The following is a 19,466-nucleotide window of genomic DNA, read 5'->3' as shown; positions in this document are numbered from 1 at the left end:
AAGGAGGACCCACCTGACCCTGTTTCCAGCACAACGATTGGCTAGACCAATACGTTGGGTGGAGACAGTAAGAAAGAGCCGTAGTTATTTCCTTACATTCCCTAGTGATTGGCTGAGGGTGTCACGCTGGCCTTTAAATCCTTTCCCTGGCTAGGTTTGCTGTGAATAAAATCGTCCCTTGACCTCACCTATGATACTTAGCGCGCATGCGTCCAAATTTCTCCTTCGGGTTTTACTGCCTCCTAGGCTCTTTGTCGCAAACTATCCTAAGGCAGGGGTAATACCAGCTGAAAAGGTTTAAGGATGCAGAGGGTTCTTCTATTTCTTTTTACCAAATCTCATTCCAACCCTCCCGTCTCCCCCACTACCTCAGACATCCTACTTCCTCTCCTAGTAGAACGCAGGCGCCACGTTGATGCTTTCAGGGTGAAGCAGGGGCACAAGTCCCTTGGCCAGAAAGGAACTGAACATAACGACACCCACAGGCACGTTTTCAGGGCTCTTTAGTTTCCACAGGTTTTATAGTTCCAAGGTTTACTTCCCAGAGCTAGCAAAAAACTTGGACAAAAGGGAACTTCTGCAACAAGCTAACAAGTTTCTAGTCCCTGCCTCCAAAAAAGACTGGGGTAGGCAATTGGAAGAATCATCATTACTATCCAGTCTATGGTGAATGTTACAACAAACACAGTTAAGTCTTCACTCAATTTGTTGGGATTCGGTCTTTCAGTTTATCTAAAAACACCTCAACAGCTAGAACGGTTTGGGCCACGTCTTATGACTTAAGTTTTAGTATGCATTCTTTCATTGCAGAAGTTAGTGTGTGTGTGGCATGGGGGGGGAAGGGTCTACAGAGGTGAAATATTACATGTGTAGGTACATACTGTCAAACAGGGTGGAAATACAAACTATTCTGTTGAATTGCTTTCCCTTAAAATTTTTTTGTTAGAATGGAGAGGAACATATTCAGAAATGAATGTGATAGAAAAAGAGGTATCAAAAATAATTAAAATTTTAAAAGATTAAATTTAATAGGGACAAATTAAGTCATATCTGGGTTCAAAAAATCATTTTCACAAGTACAAAATGGAGGGTGCATCAAAACAGCAATTCCTCTTTAAAAGATCTGGGATTTTTGTAAGCTGAACGAGTCAACAGGTTCATAAGGCAACCAAAAAAGGCAAATGTGATCTGAAGTTGTATTGTCAGGCAGTGTACAGGACTAGAAAGGTGAAAGCCCTGGGATACCTACCCTTGAAGCTGCCTGGAGCTGAAGTATTGTACAATGTTCTAGGTGCTACATTTTTGCAGACTGCTAGACTATAGTATCCAGGGAAAGGCAACCAGGATGGTTAAGACTTGAGATCGTATGCAGCATGAGGACTGGTTGAAAGAGCTTGGGGTGTTTAAGATTGAGAAGAGGAAAAAATTCTGGGGAAATCAATAGCTTTCTTCAAGTGTTTAAAGAGTTGTTCCATGAAAGAGGGAATATAATAATAGACGACATTTGTATAGCACTTTAGAGTTTGCAAAGCCATTTACAAACATTATCTCACGTTTATACATTATCTCAAATGGATTCTGCTTGGCTCCAGAGAGCAGAATTAGGAGCAAATGAGTGGAAGAGTTGTAGAGAAGTATATTTTAGGCTTAATATGAGGAAAACCCATCTAACACTGAAGAGCCATTCAAAAAGTAATCAGTCTACCTGAAGAACTAATGGATCCTTCCTCACTAGTTAAAACAAAACAAAACAAACAAAAAAACCTGGATGCCCACTGGTCTATCATAGAGGGGGATTCTTATTCAAGCAACAGGTTGGGCTAAATGGCCTCAGAAATCTTTTCCAACCCTGAAATTCTTTCCCTGTAGGGCAAGAGTATAATATAATAATAGCTTGTCCCAGCTGACAAGGCTTAGCAAAATGCTGGCTCCGAGGGCCAAAAAGCACAATTAAATTTCCTGACGATAGAACAAGAATGGCTTTCACTCAGGTGATTTCAGGATCTGGCTCCTGGCCTAGAAATGAATGTGACTGAGTTTCCATCAGGTCCTGAGAATCAGAGGCAGGGGCAAGGGTGAGTGGGGGCAGGAAGGGCTATAACTTTGCTTTATTCGTATTTCCTTTGACATAGAAGAACCAAGAGGAACACAGAGTTGGGCAGGGTTGAAAATCACTCAGTCCAGTGTTCTCAGGGTTTGCTCCAGGAAGCCCTAGAAGCTGTGCCGTCCCTGTGGCTTCGCTTTCTGTAGATTGTTTCCTAGCCCAGGATCTTTTATCACCGAATGGGACAGGGGGCACTCTAATTAACTCTGCTCTTTTACCCGCCTTTATAAGACAGGAAAAGCAGATGAGGATACCCTGATCTGATGAATGGCAATGGTGACCCTGCCCTAGGGAATAATTACTGGTTCTATCAGTGCTATAGGGGAACTGGGAGCTGGTTCCTGGTTCCTAGGCTTTGGGCACTAGCAGGCAGCACTAGAGGCCGATGGTATAGGAGCGACCAGTAGGGTTATGAATAGCTGAGCAGATAGGTGCCGTCACTGCCCATTCATACCACACCTTCTTGGCATTGCTGCATCGCCAGAATCGCACACAGATAGTCTGCCCTTCATGCACGGTGATGGGCTGCTGTAGGAACAGAGACACAGGATGTTTGGGGTAGCTGGTCACCACAACTGGGACAGGGGCCTAACATAACAGAGCTTGGGAACAATAAAACCATGTTGGAGGAAGGGAAATGGGAAGTCAAGGAAAGAGACGTAAGTTAAGGGCAAACGCAGTAAATATTGGGATCAAGGAAAATGTCATCCTGCTCCTAAACATGCTCACCTTGATAGGAAAGAGAATAGGAAACCAGGAGAACATTCCAGGAGAGTGGGTCTCTGGACGGATACCTGTGGGGATGTAAGAACCAAATGAACTCAAGACCCTCTCCCTTGCCCTTACCACAACATGACTGTTACCTCTGCCAGAGCTAAAGAGGACTTTTATAAAAGGGGAAAGAATGGCAATACCAGTTCCCTCGGTCACCTTTTGAAGCAAACATATACAGGGAAATACCCAGATACCACACATTTCCTGCTAGCCAGAAGCACAAGCACTCACTCAGAGTTATGTCCTGATAAAGCACGGTCTCAAAGTAACCTGCAAACCCATGCAGGACAGTGTTCACTTCTACAGGAAACTCCAATGTGCGGTAGCGGTTGTTGTCAATCATAGGATCTGTCAAGAGAGAGGCAGTGAGGGGCAGGGAGCTCAAAGGGGATTCAGGGGCCCAGGAAAGCAAATCTGTCAAAGGAGGGCATGCTTAGTTCTGGAGAGAATCAGAAGCCACACAGGACCTACCTCGGTTGGGATGGCTAAAAGTAAAACAAGGCTGGGGTTCAGCCAGCTGGTGAAAGTTGTGCAGTCGAACTACATAAGGCATCTCAAACTGGGCCTGTCAAGAAGAGGAAAGCAGATGCTGGAAGGGAGAACAGGGACAGTCTCCTCCTTCCCAGGAACCTGAGAGGAAAGTATCAAGATCCTGAGGGACACACAGAAATAAAAGGAAAGAGAACTCAACCTAACTCCCAATTTATCATATTTTCTAATGGAAGAAAACAGGTGTTTAATGTTTGCTGACACAAGTTAGTTAAAAGTGGGTATGAGGAAAAAAAGTGAGTATGAGGAAGGAAAGAAGTCTTCTCACCTCAGGGTCCCGGTCCTTTTCTCGACATGCCCGGACTTCATTGTATAGTTTAGATGATGAGATGGGGGCTAGGAAAGACGTATACTCCCCTGGGATGCTCACCCCATCATCTGCAGAAACAAGAAGAGCAAATGAATCTCCAGTGGAGAAAGAAATTATGTTGATGTCCTAACATCTTCTGAAACCTACTCCTCTTCCTGATTTCCCTATTTCTGTGCATGGGTCATCTTCAACTCTCCCTCACACCCCATAGCTATATGAGCAGCTCCTGAGCTATCCATTGTACTTCTACAATATCTCATCTATTTCTCGCTACCCCATAGCCTAGTTCAGCTCTATCACCTTTTTACCTATCACAACAAACTCCCACAATTGTTCTCATCTCCAATTTTTCCCCTCTCCAGTCCTTACAGCTGCCGATTCGATATTCTATAAGCATGTCTAAATATATCACTCTCCATGCTGTTATTCACAAATCTACATATCCAACCCTAACCTCTCTGCTGACCTCCATTCTCACATCTCCAACTGCCTTTCAGATATTTCAAACTAGATGTCCTGAAGACATCTTGAAACTGAGCTCATTACCTTCCCCAAAAGCCCCAACACCTTACACTATCCTATTTATTCTATGATCTAGTAAAACTGGACTCCTTGCTATTCTCTGAGACATCTTTTGATTCAGAGAATTTTAACCAACTGTCCCCTGCTGGGAAAGCCTATCCTCATCATCTCCAACTTCCCACTTCCCTGGAAGTCATACCTTCAACAAGAAACCTCTCACAAGCCCTCTTAATTCTAGTGCCTTCCTTCTAGTGATTATTTCCTGTTATTTTCCATATGTAGCTTGTTTATACAATTGTTTGCATGTCTTTGTAACCCCAATGCTTAACAGTGTCTGACACAAAGAAAATGAGAGAACTTATTATTAATAACCAATTACTAATGGGGAGGGGGAATCCGGATTTCCCTGCTTTCTCATTGTCCCGAAAAAAAAAAAACCACACACACACACACACCCCCAATAGACTACCCCAGTAGGTGGGCTAGGTGGAGATGCAGTTTTTGTCCTATAATGACAAGATTAGAACCACATTTTCCCCCCAGATCCTCATTAGAATGAACCTAACTCATTATATTTATTCTCTCATTCTTTTTTTTTTAAGTGAGACAATTAGGGTTAAGTGACTTGCCCAGGGCCACACAGCTAGTAAGTGTTAAGTGTCTGAGGCCAGATTTGAACCTCCTGACTCCAGGGCCAGTGCTCTATCCACTGCGCCACCTAGCAGCCCCTATTCTCTCATTCTTAACCAATCAGAGTTGATTTGTGCCTGTAAAGAACACCTACTCTTCCAAGAGTATTTAAACACTGGATATTCTCCAGTTGTCGTCTTTGCTTTCAAAAGGGCCACTGATCTCAATTTATTACTTGTTAGCCATAATTAATAAACTGATTATTAATTATCCAGAAACTACATCCCTCAGAGTTTTCATTCATCACAAAAATACTGACTGATTTTCAAGAAGCTTCAATGGCTCCCTCTTGCCTCTAGAATAAAGTACAAACCCCTCTATTTGGCATTTAAAGACCAATCTTTCTAGTTTGGTTGGATTGTTTAGTGTGTGAAGGGGAGTAATATGAAACTACTCTGGTCTACTTGCTATTCCCATAACAGGACATTCTGTTTCCCATCTCTTAAGTCTTTGTACACCCTGATCTCCATGCCTGGAATGCTCTAGCCACTTTCCTTCCACCTCTTAATCCCTACCTCTTTTCAGGGCTTGTGACATCACCTAAATTACTTTATTTACTCTGTATGGATTTTGTATTCACTGATATGTTGACATGTTCCTCCCTAGCCCCAGTAGAGAATATAAACAAGGACTCTGAGGGGAAGGGTTTCATTGTATATCCCTAAGACCTAGACAAAGTGGCTGGCACACTGTAGATATTTAATAAATGCTTGCTGAATTGAATCCATTGTCTTCTAAGTCGCTTCCATAGGTTCTCCCACCCTCTAACCAATTTCTGCCCTTCCTCTGTCTTCTATCAGAAGGCACCTTTTAGGAAGTGCTGGGCTCCATCCAGGCATTCAGGTGATAGTTCATTGTCTGCAAAGGAGCCTAGGAGTTCACTAACGATGATGTCTGCCTTCTCAGGTGCCACCCATTCCCGCATATCTGATGATACCACTGTCACCTGGCTGCCCCACTCTTCAAATTGCCAGTTCTCTAGCCTGTGAGTAGAAAAGGTATTATTAGCATGGGTGCTGGCCCTGGAAAAGACATGTATAGAACAGGAGCATCACACTGCATCAGGAGTCACTCACGTCACCACAGCATTAGGATTCTTCTCCACAGCATAGAGTTTCACCCTCCGATCAGCCTGCTTGGCAGCCCGGAGAGAAGCATTCACCAGGGGACCTCGGCCTGCACCTAGGACCATCAGCACCCTGAAAGGAAAGACAAAGATGAGATAGAACTATGTGGTTACAAATGGGAGGAGTAGACAGCATAGGTGTAGGGTATTGTTGTAGAATCAGCAGCAGGAGTAATAAATAGCTAGCCTTAATATATCACCTAATGCCTGCTAGGCCCTGTGTTAAATACCAATGTGCTGAACACAATTAATCCTCACAACAGTCCTGGGGGGTAGGTGCTATTATGATCTCCATTTTATAGTTGAGGAAACTGAGGAAGAAAAAGGTTAAGTGACTTGCCAATGGTCACACAGCTAGTAAGTGTCTGAGGCCAAATTTGAACTCATATTCCTGACTATAGGATTTATACTCAATCCATTCTACCACCTAGCTGCCTGAGTAAGAAACACTCACTGCACATTGGTGTCCTTTTCCTCTTCTGGTACACGATCCAAGAGACATTTGTAGATGGCCTTGGAAGGAAAACAGAGGTTAGAGGTTACCACCCAAAGGAACCTCCTTCTGGCCTCATTCCCACTCCCATGCTCACCCAAGCCCTAGCCCTGGTTCCTTCCCCAACCCAGCCCCCACAGACCTGCTGGTACTGGGAGTATTTGATAGGATCTTTCTCAAACACTTCATAAGTTTGTGACTCCAGATTGTCCATCAGTGGCTCAAGAAAAGAAAGAGAAAGACCAAGTTAACTTAACTAAGGCCTAGAACATGATGGCAGTCCAAACTGGAAGAACACTTTATTTGTCCTCTGGGTCCAGCTGGAAGGAACAGGGGGAAGGGGGAGTAGTTTCCCTTCACACAAAATACCTCTTTGTCCCCTATCAATCCCACAATTCCTAAACTCACAACTCACCTGGAGTGGCGACTGGAGATAGTCCTCATAGCCCTTGGCAAAGAGTTCATAGGCATTGGGTGGTGGACGATTCTGGCTCAGGTATTCCAAATACTGAAGGTAGGTGCAAAATTCTTTTTCTGAATGATGATTGGCACCAGTAATGATGAACTGTACTTCCAACTGTCAAGAAGTCAACACATCTGCTCAACCTCTACAGCCTTTCTCTTTTCCTAGCAGAGTCCCACTGTCCTAAGGTTTAGAATACTCACTCCCAAACCAATCATCTGTGTTTAATCACTGCCAGAGGACAAGGGCATCAACAAAGGGAAGCCTAAGTCATTCACTTTACAAATCCTTAACCAATCCTCTTAAAGCTAGAGTATATCATCCCCAACAACAAGTATATGGCTTTAATATACATTTAATGTGCACTGCACATCTCATGGTACCTCAGAAAACCTCATGTCCTTTTGCTATTTCTTTCTCAAAAGTATTTCTGGGTCTCAGGATCCCAAACATTAAAACTGGGGGTTGAGGGAGGAAGGGAGAATAATATGATTCCCAAGTTGGTATTTTATGATTTAATCCTATGGAAGTATTTCCTTTGAAAACTCAAGTTTCTTGTGTCACATTCTCCCTTTATCTCTGGAGCCCAACTTTGCAAAAATCAGTCTTTGAGGTCAAATATGGAAAGGGAACTGATCTCTGAAGAAATTTCAAACACCCATATAAGCAAGGTAAAGGATCATAGGGGCACTACTGGATCAATGTTATAACTCCCTACCCCAAGATATACCCTTTTTACCTTGAGGAGCCGGAAGATCAACCTCTGGTGCACCTTAGAAAGGACAGGAAATCCCTTCTTATTGGTCAGGAAGATGCTGGTGGGAAGGATGGCTGCTTTGATTGGCTCCCCAAGCCATCGGTCAATAATATGATTGGATGGGAGGTCAGCACCAACTTCAATAGCTTCAGTAGGGAAAGAAAGATCTATTGAGCAAATTTTCTTTTCTGACAAGTCCTGCTACATGGCAGACTACTATAAAGTAAATGGAAGCTACCCAAAGCCTCAGCATTAGTAGCTAAACTAATCTGAAGCTTCATACCATGGCTCCTATTCACATGGGGGAGGGGAAAAAGAAACTCTAGATATGGCAGCCTGCCACACTCACCCACTGCAATCCTCTTGCTGTAGTCACACAGAGTGCGAAAGTTATGCCACCTGCCCAGAAGAATACAGAGAACAGGAGCTGCCAATCATTATACTCCTGTCAGCCACTTCCCCAGAACTTGTAGCCCATTCTTCTCCCAGCCCTGCATTCTAACCTTTTGCAATAACAAGAAGAGAATCACATACCACATCCATGTCTTTTCCTCCCCAGTGCATGCCTCTGTCCGTGTAAGAGGCTCATTCCCAATGATGTCATCCCGCAGGTCTTCTGCTGCCATCAAGGGCACTCGCATCCAGAACTGCATGGAAATAAACTCATTACCAATGCCTCCAGAAAATCTTCCTTGATTAGAATGAACCTGATCTTAAATAAGTGCTAACCCCTTTATGATTAACATGCCTTTCTTAATTCCTGCAGACTTAATCAGATAATGCCACTTCATGAAAGCAAATATTCACTTCTTTAGGTTAGGTTTAGGTTAATATCTACTAGTCTGTCCTGTCTTCCAATTCAACTCTACATTTTCTGAGACAGAAATAAGTCTTCTTTATTAAAAGGATTCAGCTTTTTGGTAATAATATTTATTTGATCTATCCAATAAGTAACTGATCAGTGATCCTAGGCAAATTAATGAGACAGTAGGGCTCTTTCCAATCCATTTTTTGCACAACAGATTAAGTAGCCTGGTTTAAGATAATAAAGTATTCAGTACAAGTCAACCATAGTACAACACTGCCTCTTCACCTTCTGGGTCTGTGGTCATACCATGGAAGAATGATGGCCTGTGTGAATGTGATTGGTCAGGACTCTGGCCAGGTTAGTGTTGTCCTCTTGAGTGAGAGGTAACAGGAAAGCTGGAAGCCCTAGGTATGCCCCAAAATTCAACTCCTGCAACATGGCCTGGAATAGAGACCAAGAGACAGATTAGCAAATGATGTCCCAAATAGATTGTGCTAGAAATAACTGACAACAAGATATCGCAATGGCCACCGAAATGTGGGCTGCCCAAGGTGTTATACAGGGGTCTGTGGTCCCCATGAGAGTACCTGCCTGAGTTCTAGAGATGGCCACAAGGTATAGGTCAAGGTGCCTTACCGCCTCTGAATTCCTTCTTATCTTCTCCACTTTGGAATCTGGACGGATCCATGGTGACAGCTTTCCCACTATCAACGTATTCCAGTCTGCATCCCCCAGGAGAAGACAAAAACTAGATGAAGTATGGTTACTTTACTCCTGCTTCTGTTTTGACCCCTGACTCTCCAGCAGACCCAGCAATGGAGCACAGAGAAAAGGGCTTTTCTCAACAAAGATAGGGAACAACTGTTCTAAGGAAACGGCCCTCATGGAAGTATTTTTACATGAAAACAAGGGATGGATAAAAGGTGTATGTTCCTGTTCCATGAGAATCACTCTCCTTAATTCGAGGAAGGAGAAGTGGGTTGACAGGGCTCCGAGAACGTGGGCTGTTCACTGCCTCTAAAGGTACGGAGGGCATTGAAGGGCTCCCTACCCCGTCCTGACAGCAGCAGGTCAGATCGTGTGTGGGGCCCAGGACGGGTCTTGGCAGGTTCCTGGGTGAACTCCCTCTTGAATCGGGGGTGGAAGACGGGCATGCAGAGGAAATCAAAGCTGAGACAAAGACAGATAACCCCCACCCCCACCCCCACCAGATACCATTAGCAAAATAATAGCGCTCTTCCGGCAGGCCACCAGAGTGGCCTGGCCCCACGTGGGTCAGACCAGCATGCACAGCCCACGAGCCAGAATGCACAGTTTGCCTCAATGGCCCCCAAAAAGGAGTCTATGGAAAGGAAGAAAGGAAAACGGCAGGAATTCCACATCCAGTAGAAGAGCCAGCTCCCCACTAGATCTCGCCCCTGGCTTGAGTGCCACATGCCCAAACTGTCCTCGGATTTCCTGCATTCCTTCCCACCTGGTTCCGAGCCCTATCCCAGAGACTCTCTGTGGTCTAGCCTCTCAACTCGCCCCCCGACCCCATCCCAGAGGCTGACTGTGATCGAGCCTCTACAACACCCCCCTCCACCAGAGGAATGGTCTCTCCCACCTCGGTCCCCTCCCCCCGGGGCTGGGAATAGTTTCTCCCACTCCATCTCCCAGAAAGCGCGCGTCTCACCCAAGAGAGGGGAGGAAAGGGAAAATGGGGCCCTCACCCTTGTTTCGCCACGGCCCCCAACGTATCAGCCACTTCTGGGACGCAGTTGAGGTCCCGCCCGCTGGACACGCGGCACCCGGGGGCCCCAACTGCCACCGTCGCCATTTTTCCCCTCACGTTGTCCGCGCCGGGACCCCTGGATAGCAACAACCAATGGCAAAGCACGGAAAAAGCCGGGTTTCCCCAGTAGGCGGGAGGAGTCTCCTTAACAACCCGAGCGTCTTCTCCCACTCAGAGCTGGGGGGGTGGGGGGTGGGGGAGAGGAGGGGGGGCGGGTCGATGTGTGGGTCTCCCTGCCAATCAGGTGGTTGCGCCGTGACGAAAGGCGTGAGACCTAGAGACCTACCAATCCGAGGGTCCCGCTTGTGAATAGTCTACTTCCCGTATCGTTTTATGTTTGAAACGGATCCAAACGAAAAACTACATCCCCCATGAAGCCGTGCGGCATTCTCTTGAAGATGTGCTGTGGCAAGAGTTTTTTCGTCCTCGGGCCAGTGGCGCAATGGATAACGCGTCTGACTACGGATCAGAAGATTCCAGGTTCGACTCCTGGCTGGCTCGATTGGAATAGGATATCTTTATTGCATATTTTAAATATGCCCTATTGTTTTCCTGCAATTCTTTATTACTCCTTGATGCATTCATTCATTCATCTATTTCTTCAACATAATAAATACCTACTGTATGCAAAACACTTTTCTACATTCTAAGGTAAATTCAGTTTATGGTACGCACAGTCCTGGCTCTCATGAAACTTGGGGGGGGGGGGGCGGGGGAGAGGAAGAGGAAAGAAGGCATTCATTTTATATCTACTTATCTTGAAGACTAGATTTCACCAACAACCACTGTCATACAAACTTTTCTACCCAGAACCCCAAAAAGATGTTGCCTTTTCAAGCAGTAAAAAGAATTTATCAAGCACCTACCTGAACATGATCTCGTCTCCCATCTCCAAAAGCCTATTGGACATATCAAACTGGATGTCCTATAGACATCTTAAATTCAATGTTCTTAAACAACTCATTATATTTTTTTTAATCCTCCCAACCCCACCCCTTCTACTTCCCTATTACTGTCGAGAACACCATCATCCTCCAAGTCATCCAGGCTCCCAATATAGGTGTCATCCTCAACTCCTCACACTCACCTTCCCCCCCGCTCCCCATATCCAATCAGCAGCCAAGTCCAGTGTTTCTACCTTCATTTCTCGCCTTTTCACCTCATTGTCTCTGACACTGACACTACCGCGGTGTAGGCCGTCATCAACTCACACCTGGACTATTTATTACAATACCCTCCTGGTTGGTCTCCCTACTTCAAGTATCTTCCCTATTCCAATCCATCCTCCGCTCAGCTGTCAAATTAATCTTCCTAAAAGCACAGATCTAACCATGCCACCCCCTCAAGTGAATAAACTCCAGTGGCTTCCTGTTACCTTCAGGATCAAATATGAAATCCTCTGTTTTGTTTTTAAAGCCTTTCACCACCTGCTCCCTTCTCATATCGCCAGTCTTCTTACACCTTATATTTCCCTCTTATTTTGTGATCCAGAGATACTGGCCTTCTTGCTGTTTCTTGCCCAAGACAATCTATCTTCCAACTGCATTTTCACTGACTGTTCCCCATGCCTAAAATTCTCTCCCTCCTCCCCTCTGCACCCTGGCTTGCCAAGTTTCCTTCAAGTCTCACCTACGTTCCCATCTTCTGACTGAACTCTTTCCCTGTCCTCCTTAACCATGGTGCCTTCCCTCTGAGATTATCCTCAATTTATCTACTCTTTGTGTGTGTGTGTATGTATGTGTGTGTGTATACACACACTCATATGGATATACATATGCATATTGTCTGTATGTAGTTATTTGCATGTCGTCTCCCTCATTAGACTGTAAACTCCTTAAGGGTAGGGACTGTTGTTTGCCTTTCATTGTATCCCCAGAACTTAGTATGATGACTGAAACATACATAGTTAGGGCTTAATAAATTATAGTTGACTGACTGACTAAATCAATACATTATCTTTTTATTTATATTATATCTTGTTTAAAGGATCAGGTATAAAGCTGGTGAAAATTTATCTTGGGCAACCTTTATATTCCTTTTTCTATTCTCCTTATACAAGTCAGTGTAGTATTAACAATATCCTGTATGTTTCCTATACTTTTATGCTGCCCAGGTAACCTTCTTAAGAGTAAAGCATCAGATGAATTACAGACCAACAGGTAGGAATGACAATGTGTTATCTCTTCTACCTTAAAAGACTAGCAGAAAGGAAAATGAATGTCTCACTAATAGTGGAATTTCTGGCATTTTGGAATTTGAGTGGGAGGAAAATTTTTTTTACAGGAGAATCTTCCTGATGCCCTTGAAATCACACCAGTAAGCAACTTCCCATCCTGCCTACCCTGCCATATCACTATATTAGTTCCCACATCAGGGAATCAAGAAATTTTGGGTTGAGTATGTCACTTACTACTGTGTGACTTTTGTGGAATCCCTTCACTTCAGGGGACTTCAGTTTTACTGAAATTAAATGACCATTAAGAACTATGTACAGATCAATGTGTTAGGTGCTGTAGGAGAGAATAAAGTTTAGAAAAGACCCAATAAAGTCCTAGTGGCACTCACAGTCTAATAGGAGACTAACATCCATACTTAGGAAGCTGAAATATACAAAAACACTTGGGAAATAAAGTTTGTTCAGTGAAGTAAGGGGATGAGCAGAGAACAGGTTATTCCTGACATGGGGAGCAGAGGAAACTAACTCCAGGGAGGGGGTGACAGTTGAATTGGGCTTTAAAGAATAGACAAGAACTTAAAAAGCAAAGGAGGAGAGAGAGCATTCCTTACCTAGGTAAGGCATGGAAATGGGATATCATGGGGTATTTTTGGTAAGGATAAATGGGAGATAGAGTAGTACAGTTTAGCCAAAGTAACAGAATTAGGCCAGATGACTTCTAAAAGTCTAACTCTAAAATTCTAAACATGACAGGAATCCCAAGGAAACACACAGGGGGTGTTCTCAGACCTACTTGTTAATTAATTGATTTCATAAAAGACTATACAGACTCTACTATAAAGCGGCAGTCATCAAAACTATCCGGTACTGGCTAAGAAATAGAGTGGAAAAACAAAACAAAAACAAAAACAAAAGAAATAGAGTGGAGGACCAATGGAATAGGGTAGGCACAGGAGACACAGTAGTAAATGACATTAGCAATATACTGTTTGATAAACCCAAAGACCCCAGCTTCTGGGATAGGAATTCAGTATTTGACAAAAGTTACTGGGAAAACTGGAAGATAATATGGCAGAAATTATGCATAGACCAACATTTGACTAAAATAAGGTCAAAATGGGTACAGGATTTAGACATAAGAGGTGATACCATAGGTAAATTAGGAGAAAAAGGAATAGTCTATCTTTCAGATCTTTGGAAAGGAGAGCAGTTTATGACCAAAGAAGAGATAGAGAATATTATGAAATGCAAAATAGATGACTTTGATTACATTAAATTAAAAAGGTTTTGTACAAACAGAAGCAATACATCCAAAATTAGAAGGCATACAGAAAGCTGGGAAACAATCTTTATGGCCAGTACTTCTGATAAAGGCCTCATTTCTAAACTATATAGGGAACTAAATCAAATTTATATGAATCCAAGTCATTCCCCAATTGAGAAATGGTCAAAGGATATGAACAGGCAGTTTTCTGATGAAGAAACCAAAGCTATCTATTCCCATATGAAAAAATGTTCTAAATCACTATTGATTAGAGAGATGCAAATTAAAACAACTCTAAGGTACCACCTGACACCAATCAGATTGGCTAAAATGACAAAAAGAGGATAATAATAAAAGACTATACAGAGTTAACCTAAAACATGCCCCTTACTATCAGCTAAGCCTACAGTTCTGAGTCAGAAAGGCACAATAAAGAACACTAGTGCCTTAGATCTTTCTTTTTTGGGGTTTTGGTAATCAGTTCTCAGTTGCTCCTCCTTTTGTATTTTGGTTTTTTTGGTGGGGCAATGAGGGTTAAGTGACTTGCCCAGGGTCACACAGCTAGTAAGTGTCAAGTGTCTAAGGCAGGATTTGAACTCAAGTCATCTTGACTCCAGGACTAGTGCTTTATCCACTGTATCACCTAGCTGCCCCCTGTATTCTGTTTTAAAAGGGTGAGGGGAGAAATCTTTCTTTTTTACCTATAGAACTGTAAAGAATGTAGGACTTTGGACGACAAGACTGGGCTGAGTGAGATAGGGAGAAACAAGGCTATAATGGAATGAGGAGTGTCTTTGGGAAAGAAATAGTTTATCCCAGCCCTACAGGGATGGGTGACAAATGGAATGCTTCATCTCCTTCACTGAACAGACTCACAGAATTTCAGTGTTGGAAGAAACCACAGTGAACTTACGGGAAAAATAATTCACTTTATGACTTATCCAACAAATAGACATCTGGCTTTTTCCTGAAGACCTGAAATAAGGGGGATCCCCAACTTCCTGAAGCAAACCCTTCCGCTTTTGGGTAACCCCAATTGTTATCAAGTTTTTCTTTAGGTTGTACCTAAGTTTACCTTTAGTACAACCTTCCACCCAGGACCTCACCCACAATAGTTCTTCCTTTTGGAGCTAAACAAAAGATGTCAATCTCTTCCATGTGACAGCCCTTTAATACTTGAACAGAGCATTTGTGTTCCCATTAAGTCTTCTCTTCTCCAACCTAAACATTTCGAGTTCCTTCAATCCTCATGTAGCATGAATTTAAGGTCTTTAATTTGCCCGCTCTAGACAACCTCCTGAATATAAAATCCTTTCAAAAATGTGGCATCTCTGACTGAACACAAATGCTCTAGATGTTATTTGGTGATGGCAGAGTTAAAATGGATTTTTACCTCCTTATTCCTGAAAGTCATGCCTTTCTTTTTTTTTTTTTTTAGTGAGGCAATTGGGGTTAAGTGACTTGCTCAGGGTCACACAGCTAGTAAGTGTTAAGTGCGTGATCCCGGATTTGAACTCTGGTACTCCTGACTCCAGGGCCGGTGCTCTATCCACTGCGCCATCTAGCTGCCCCACCTTTCTTAATATAGCTTAAGATCATATTAGTTTTCTTGGCCACCATATTACATTGTTGATCCATATTGCACTTTCAGTCCACTTAAACTTCTGGATGTCTTTCAGATGTCCAGACCTGCCTCCACCTACATTTGTGAAGTTGAGTGTGTGTGTGTGTGTGTGTGTGTGTGTGTGTGTGTGTGTGTGTGTGTGTGGCAGTTGGGGTTAAGTGACTTGCCCAGGGTCACACAGCTAGTAAGTGTTAAGTGTCTGAGGCTGGATTTGAACTCAGGTCCTGCTGAATCCAGGGCGGGTGTTCTATCCACTGCGACACCTAGCTGCCTGTAGTTGAATTTTTTTAAACCCCAAAGTAAGACATTTTTACATGGATATGTCCCTATTAAATTCCATCTAATATGGCTTGACCCAATGTTCTTACCTGACTTTGCATGATCCATAAATGCGAACAAAAGTCATTGAAAAGAATGTTAGAGACCATAGGGCCAAGCACAGATCCTTTTTTGGTTTGTTTGTTTTTTATTAATCACCCTTTTACCAATACATTATAGAAAATTGCTAGGGATCAGAGTCAGAATCACTAGCCTATAATCTGCTGACTCTATTCTCTTCCCCTTTTTGAAAATCAGGCCATTTGTCCTCCATTTCTGAAGTTGTGTTTTGTTTTCCTATCCTCCATGATCTTTCAAAGCTCACTAATAGTGGCTTATCAATCACACATCTGCCAATCCTCTAAGTACCAGAGGATCAGGGCCAGATGTCTTAGATCATTAAGGTTAGGTAGGAATTCCATCTGTGTAGGGAAAGTCACTGCACAGATGCAGTTCCACGACTCATCAGTACTTAGACTTTAGAGAATTATCCGAGTGAACTGTCACATTAAGTGACTCCTGTGGTTACACTATTAGTATGGGTCAAGAATTGATTTCCAATCTTTGTGACTCCAAGTCTGACCTTATACCCACACTGCTTCTCACTCTTTTCCTCCCTTCTTAGTTACTTTGAGCATCATCTTCCTATTGGACATATTTGTTCTGCCTTTTATGGCTCAAATAGAATTGTCCTTGGCAGATAAAACAAGCAATATCAGAATTGAGCTCTGCCCTCTTTCTATTCCTAGTTATCATCATGTACTTCCTTGCAGCAGTCCTATCCCTTTTTTATACTCTTCTCCCCAATATAGCTAAAAAAAAAAAACTTTTTTGTTGTTGTTATTCTTAGCTTTCCTTTCCAAATACTGGGTCTTTAACTGGATTCATTTTTATCTAGAGACTGGGGGAGCAATGGATGAATTTTCCTTTAGGCTACTAGGTTTTCCTCATGAGAATCTATCCTTCTGCCTTAAGTCAAATTCATTTCTTTTGTCTTTTTCAGCATACTGACTCTCCAACCACTTCTTCTTTTATTCTCCTCTTCCTCTCCCTGAGAGTTACTATCTGAAAACAAATTCTTCCTTGCCTTTTCCAGGATATTTTCACTTCTGCCTCCTCTTTCATCTTATGTATTGGGCCTTCCCCAATCTGATGACGCCTCACTTCTCCATCCTTGTATCTCATCGGCTATGTTCTATAAACTCCCTATGCCAGCCAAGCTAAACTGCCTTCCATTTCCTGAACACATCCTTTGGTTTGCCATCTTGGAGGCTTTTCTTGGTTCCTCACACCCAGAATGTCTTCTCTCCTTCCTTACCTATTGAATTCTCTGGCTCCTGTCATCCAGGTCTTATAAAGTCCCATTCAAGTACCTCCTCTAAGAAGCTTTCCCCAGTCCCTCTAATCATGTATAGTCTTCTATATTAGAATTTTGGAAACTCCAATGCATTTATCATGTCATACTTTTTATTATAGTTATCTGTGTTTGTACCTTATCCCTCCACCTAGTCAGATCCAAGAGAGCAGGATTATCCCTTTCTAAACTTTGCATCTCACCCAGTGCCTAGAAAAGTGTAACATATAATATATGCTTAATAAACAAACATATGTGGCTAAATTGATGAAGCTGGAAATAATGATTTAATGCTCTTGTGACTTCTCCCATTATTTCCAATCTCTTCCTTAAAATCAAGGGAGTATTCTATTGAAAAATAGTATCTGAACTGTTTGTTGTGGCAAAGAATTGGAAACAAAGTAGATGCCCATTGAGTGGGAGAATGACTAAGCAAACTGTGATACATGAATGTAATGGAATATTACTATGCTGTAAGGAATGACAAATAGGATGAATACAGAGATGTGTGGAAAGACTTATGTGAACTAATACCCTAAGTGTGGTAAGCAGAGCCAAGAAAACAATATACATAACTACAATAATGTAAATGAAAAGAACCACAAAACAATTGGAAGTAAACATTGCAAAATTATAAAGAGCAAGCTTGCCTCCAAAGAAAAGATATGAGAATATACCTCCACATATACTCTTTTTTTTTTCTTTTTTTTTTTTGTAGGGCAATTGGGGTTAAGTGACTTGCCCAGGGTCACACAGCTAGTAAGTGTCAAGTTTCTGAGTCTGGATTTGAACACAGGTACTCCTGAATCCAGGGCTGGTGCTTTATCCACTGCACCACTGAGCTACCCCCACATATACTCTTGTAGAGTTAGGGATCCATAAGTATGGAACATAGCATAAATTGTCAGATTTATTTAAATTGTATTGATTGATTTTGCTGATTTTTTTTCCTTACTCTTTTTCTTTAAAAAAAATTCTATTATCGAGGCAGCTAGGTGTCACAGTGGATAGAGTACTGGCCCTGGAGTCAGGAGGACCTGAGTTCAAATGTGACCTCAGACACTTGACACTTACTAGCTGTGTGACCCTGGGCAAGTCACTTAACCCTCCTTGCCCTTAAAAAAAAAAGAAAAGAAAAGAAAAGGAAAGAAATTCCATAAGCATCTACTGAACAATGACTATATGTAAGATGCTGGGAGAAACTGAGACTCAGAAAGGTAAAATGACTTGTCTAAAATAAATAGCTAGAGTGTACCAAAATTGGGTCTTGAATTTGGTTCCTTTAACCTGTTCTGTCTTCACCACGCCAATTATGATCTTGCTTATGTTTTGTATTGTACTGTATTTCTCTGTCAAAATAGATAGGACAGTCCTGATCCTTATTTAAAGTTTTTTTTTCTTTCTTTCAGAGCCTAATTTCAGTCTTAGTTCCTCATCCCACAAGTCTTCTCCAATAAATCCAGGCTTCAATGACTGCTTTTTCTTTTTTTTAATTAATAAACATTTTTATTTAAAGTTTTGAATTCCAAATTCTATCCCTCCTTCCCTCCCCCCTTTCTCCCTCCCTTCCTCTGATTACCATATTAGTCAATTTGTATAAGAAAACTTGGAGAAAAGAAAAAATGAAAGTGAAAAATAGCATGCTTCAGTATGTGTTCAATATCAGTTTTTTCTTTGGAGATGGATAGTATGCTTCATTAGTCCTTTGGGATTGTCTTGGATCATTGTATTGTTGAGAATAGTTAAGTCTTTCACAGCTATTCATCAAACAATATTGCTGTTTCTGTGCACAATATTCTCTTGGTTCTGCTTTTTTTTTTTAAGTATTTTATTATTTTCCAGTTACATGTAGAGATAGTTTTGTTTGTTTTGCAGGGCAATGGGGGTTAAGTGACTTGCCCAGGGTCACACAGCTAGTGTCAAGTATCTGAGGCCAGATTTGAACTCAGGTCCTCCTGAATCCAGGGCTGGTGCTTTATCCACTGCGCCATCTAGCCACCCCTTTGGTTCTGCTTTCTTCACTATACATCAGTTCATGCAAGTCTTTCTAGGCCTTTCTGAAATCGTCCTGCTTGTCATTTCTTATAACACAATAATATCCCATTACAATCATATACCACAGCTTATTCAGCCATTCCCCAATTGATGGGCATTCCTTTGATTTCCAATTCGTAGCCATCACAAAAAGATCTGCTATAAATATTTTTGTACAAATAGGTCTTTTTCTCTTTTTTGGGATGTCTTTGGGATATAAACCTAGCAGTGGTATTGCTGGATCAAAGGGTATGCACAACCTTTATATAGCCCTTTGGGCATAGTTCTAAGTTGCTCTCCAGAATGGCTGGAGCAGTTCACAACTC

The 19,466-nt window shown here is 42.4% G+C and overlaps 1 protein-coding gene and 1 non-coding gene across 3 annotated transcripts; one reads left to right on the top strand and one right to left on the bottom strand.

Moving 5' to 3' along the window:
- Positions 1-2,080: 2,080 nt before the first annotated feature.
- On the bottom strand, positions 2,081-11,424 carry PRMT5 (protein arginine methyltransferase 5). Of its 2 annotated transcripts, none has more exons than XM_043987402.1 (18): positions 11,237-11,424; positions 10,309-10,446; positions 9,648-9,766; positions 9,233-9,318; positions 8,903-9,037; positions 8,323-8,435; positions 8,138-8,187; positions 7,771-7,934; positions 6,984-7,145; positions 6,711-6,788; positions 6,530-6,588; positions 6,026-6,148; positions 5,757-5,932; positions 3,696-3,805; positions 3,350-3,443; positions 3,110-3,226; positions 2,834-2,898; positions 2,081-2,632 (listed from the first exon to the last, which is right to left on the bottom strand). In XM_043987402.1, the coding sequence occupies exons 1-18, from the start codon at positions 11,278-11,280 to the stop codon at positions 2,480-2,482; spliced, it is 1,986 nt and encodes a 661-aa protein (XP_043843337.1). In that variant the 5' UTR covers positions 11,281-11,424; the 3' UTR covers positions 2,081-2,479. The 2 variants fall into 2 exon arrangements, with proteins under 2 accessions (XP_043843337.1, XP_043843338.1); XM_043987403.1 differs by lacking the exon at positions 11,237-11,424 and adding an exon at positions 10,657-10,811.
- On the top strand, positions 10,799-10,871 carry TRNAR-ACG. Its single transcript has one exon. It is a non-coding gene; the product is annotated as a tRNA-Arg (tRNA).
- Positions 11,425-19,466: the final 8,042 nt, after the last annotated feature.

Source organism: Dromiciops gliroides, chromosome 2, assembly GCF_019393635.1.
Source record: "Dromiciops gliroides isolate mDroGli1 chromosome 2, mDroGli1.pri, whole genome shotgun sequence".
In the NCBI taxonomy this organism is placed as follows: Eukaryota; Metazoa; Chordata; class Mammalia; order Microbiotheria; family Microbiotheriidae; genus Dromiciops; species Dromiciops gliroides.
Note: the sequence above shows the minus strand (reverse complement) of the source record. Positions and strands in the feature narration are given on the sequence as shown.